Genomic DNA, 4349 nt, shown 5'->3' on the forward strand with positions numbered 1-4349 from the left:
GTTGGTTGAACCAACGAGCTCGATCGAGGTTCACACTGTGTGTTCCAGTAACAGAACTTTCGTGCGTTACGCTGAATGAAAAAGAAACGAATACCAAGAGGAACAACTTCGCGAAAGGGAAAGCCGTCGTGTAAATTTCCTCGCCAACGCACACACAAATAATATATATACGCGCCGCAACACACACAAAAAAAAAAAAGAACAAAAAAACCATATAGATACATGATAGTTACGAGACACGTTCCCTCGATTTAAAATAATATATATATACGTTGTGTCCTCGATGATAATTGTTAAAGAAAAGACACAATAGGGACATGGAAAGAAAAGAAAAAGAAAAGAAAAGAAAAGAGAAAAAGAAAAGGAGAAAAGAAAAAAAAGGGAAATAAATCGAAAACTATATTAAGTAGATAACTTTCGTGCACGCGTTTTCTCATGTGGAAAAACGAACGTCCTCGATTTCCTGCGACCATGAAATTATGTCACAGAAATTTTGCTCTCTCGAAAAGCACGAAAGGACGAACAAATTGAACGAATAAATAATCGTGTAGTATAATATACGACAACACAAAGAATATCCGGAGGGTAATTTATTTTTTTTTATCTATTACGATGCGATAACTATTTTGTTATTTCATTTCATTTCCTACATATATCCGTATGAAGGAAAAAAAAAAAAAATTATCCATTCTAATTTTTTTTCTTTCTTGCCCCTCTCCCCTTTTTTAATTTTTCTTTGTGATCTTTGTTAACAAGAAAAAATAAAAAGGAGAAACATGTAAGACGAGAAAATGTATCATAATGAAATCAATAAGTAATGTGTGTATGTATATGTATATGTGTGTGTTAACCTCCCTCCCTCCTTCTCGCTCTGTCTCTCTCTCTCTCTTTCTCTAACACACCGATCGTCGATTTCTTCTTCGAGCGTAGAGTCACGGTCCGCTGCCTCTCGAGAAGTGCCAACAAAGTTTCTACCCCTCCTTAACAAGATACGTATCTTTCTTGGCCGATCTATCCTTTAGTATGTGTGTATGTATGTGTGTATGTATATCTGTATGTGTATGTATACGCGCGTACATATATATATATATATATGAACAAACACAGACAATTATTCTATATAAAAAAATGTAAACATGTCGCGAACGCAAAAAAGGCAAAAACGATTCGATTCAAAAACATATATATATATATATAATACGTACAGAAGGATAGACGAAATATCATTCGATGATTACAGAAAATAACGATAAATGTTGATATAATTTGTTAACAATAACTGTACAGTTAAAAACAAAGATTATAAATTGTTCTAACCTCCTAATCTCGTTCGTAGTCAGCGAGCAATATAAAAAATACAAAGAATACAAAGAAAAAAAGAAAGAAAGAAAGAAAGATAGAAAAAAAAAGAAAAGAAATAAGGACAAAGCATCGGAGTGAGATACGTAATGTATATACATACGACATAAATACATAGATATATAAAAGGTCAGGAAAAAAAGAATGTTAATGAGCACGGTCATTAGAAACGTTTTTTCCCCCTTTTTTTCATTTCTTTATTATCTACTACTTTTCACCTTTTAATTAATTAATTTATTTATTTATTTGTTTGTTTGTTTATTTATCTATTTTATCCATATATTTATCTGCTTATCTACTTTTCTTTTTCTCCTTTCTTTCCCTTGAGATACGTAACACGGAAAAACCTTAATAAAAAAAAAAAAAAAAAAAAAAAAAAAAAAAAACACTTAAGGTATAGAAATTTCTCGTATTTACGATACCTCTCCTAAACCTAATATATCAAACAGAATATAGATAACTAGATAGAGTGTGAATAGATAAACGCAGATAGATAAGAATAGGTATAGAGAACGGAGAACAAACGGATGGAATATAAATAGATAAATAATAATAGATGGATCGGATATTATATTGTCTATCCTACAAGACAAAAACAACAGAAACAATACAAAACAAAACAAAAAAAAGGAAAAAAAAAGAGAGAAAAAAGAAAAAGAAAAAGAAAAAGAAAAGAGAGAGAAAGAGAGAAAAAGAAAAATGGCGGGCCATCGAAATCTCATCGTAAAAACGGTACTTGACCGAGCCACAACGGAGAAACTCGAAGGAGAAACCAAAGTGAACGTTCAAGTTGTTCGTTAAGGTGAGAGTCGTTTCTCGTATACTTTTATTTACGTCGAGGAGTCTCAACGACGCTCTTTTTTTTCTTTCTTTCTCTCTCTAGCTCTAGCTCGCTCTCTCTCTCTCTCTCTCTCTCTCTCTCTAACCTTACTACTATACAACCATCCATCCATCCATCCATCCATCTTTCTCTCCTTGTCTTTTTCTTTTCTCATCCTTTCCGGTTATCCACGAGTCTCTCCTCTCTCTATATCTATCTCTCTCTTTTTCTTTTTCCGAGGAGGCGACTGGTCTATTCGAAGGACACGAATTCTTTCGAAGTAACGTGATCGTAAAGCTACAGAGAAGAAGAGGTAGGTGTTCTTACCTTAAAGAGAGCCTCGTTGCACTCGAACATGGGCGTACTCATGACGGCGGTCGACATGTTCCTTCAATTTTCTTCTCTTTTTCTTTCTTTCTTCCTTCCTTCCTTCCCTCCTTTCTTTTTCTTCTTTTTTTTGCACAAAAACACTAAGTATCCGTCAGTCTCTCTCTTCCCCTTTTCTATCTTCTTTTCTTCGACTTCAACACTTTTTACTTCGTCTTTTTATTATTGTTACTATTATTATTATTATTTTTTATTATTGTTATTATTTTTTTTATTTTTTTTTTATTTTTTTTCTTTTTTTCTTTTTTTATATATAGAAAGAATATTCTCTCCTTTTTCTTCTTTCTCTTCTTTGTTTTCTATGATGCAAAAACAAAGACCGAAGCGTTAATCTTCGTTCTCAGAACGAAAAACTTCAAAGGACATAAGAGAAACGAAGAGAGGAAAAAAATGTGTATATATATATGTCTCTGTTGTATTATATGTATGTATGTATGTATGTATATATATATAAATATATATATATATAAAAACTGACACTCCGACGTTAGGCCTCGTCGTTGAGCGTTTACATCGAAAACACTACACGTCAAGTACGCGAAAAGTTTTTTGTGCGACGACGCGACGTGTATATTAAAAATAAGTAAGTAATTAACTTAGTAAGATAGGAAAAAATTTGAGAGGAAAAGAAAAATGAAAAGGAAAGGAAAAAAAGAAGAAAATGGATGAGATAGACGTTTCGTCAATGATGATGATGATGATGATGAAGATGATTTCGAGATAAAATTGTCACGATGAGTTTCTTCTTATGAATTTATGTCCTTTCGGAAATCTGATTGAAATTCTACCACCTCCAAGAATCGTCCTTCGGTAGATATGTTAATTCGAGGTTAAACTATTAATTCTTCCTTTTTTTTTCTTCTTCGTGATTCTTCGTTGCTGGCGGGAGGACGTGCGTGCGGTCGGTCGTCGGTCGGTCGGTCGGTTGTTCGGCGGGGGGGGTGGTGATCGGAGCGCACGTACACGAAGTGCAACAACACTTTTCTTTCTTCGTTATTACTTTTCCTCTCTTTATCTAAGAGATCCTCGTTTGACGGCGACAGGGAGGGGAAGTGCGTAGATATTTATATATTTTGATAATTAACTTGCGAAACAAAAAAAAACAAAAAAGAAGAACAAGCCGATGAAAGAAGTCTTTTTGGCTCGGTTGCGTCGTTGTATATGGTTGGTTGGTTAGCTCGGTAAAAAGTGTGTGTGTGTGTGGTAGTTATTTAAAAAAAAAAAAAGACGCAACGAGCCGGTCCGGCTTTTGGCTCGCTCTCTCTCTTTCTTTCCCTTTCTCTTTCTTTCTTTCTCTCTCTCCCTCTTTCTCTTTTTCCTTCCACCGAGGATATGTAGCTCGTTAGGCGCCCGAATGCTAACTGCCGAGGAGCACGCCCGCTGCTCGTTGCGCCGCGCAACGTCGTGTCGTTCGAGTGAAGGAGTGGGGGTAACTCCGAGGGACCTATTGGTGGGGGTTACCGAGACATTGCGTTCTCGAAAGGCGGCACAGCCGATACCGGCCAATCGTGAGGCGTGTCGCTACCGCTCATTTTACCGTCCCCCGCTATCCTACGGATTACGAAGCATCGTCTCGAACTGGCAACGCAGCATCCTCTCAACCGACCAATCGGAAAAAGCTTCCCCCTTTCGGACGAACTTACCGAGCCGGGCCGTAACCGGCGGCGCCCGGAGGACCCCGCGATTTTCGAATTGTATTCTTCTATATATATACATATAAATATAAGTATATATGTGTGTATATATATATGTATGTATGTATGTTTGTATGTGTATATATATA

At 35.9% G+C, this 4349-nt stretch overlaps 1 protein-coding gene across 1 annotated transcript in view; it reads right to left on the minus strand.

Annotated features, from left to right (window-relative positions):
- Tis11 (Tis11 zinc finger protein) overlaps positions 1-3940 on the minus strand; it is a 41964-nt gene extending 38024 nt beyond the window's left edge. The window contains exon 1 of the mRNA XM_035878774.2: positions 2507-3940. Coding sequence (XP_035734667.1) covers positions 2507-2563 — 57 coding nt within the window. The 5' untranslated portion in view covers positions 2564-3940. The remainder of the gene's footprint in view (positions 1-2506) is intronic.
- Positions 3941-4349: the final 409 nt, after the last annotated feature.

Source organism: Vespa mandarinia, chromosome 8, assembly GCF_050613455.1.
Source record: "Vespa mandarinia isolate Hongniang chromosome 8, ASM5061345v1, whole genome shotgun sequence".
NCBI classification, from domain to species: Eukaryota; Metazoa; Arthropoda; class Insecta; order Hymenoptera; family Vespidae; genus Vespa; species Vespa mandarinia.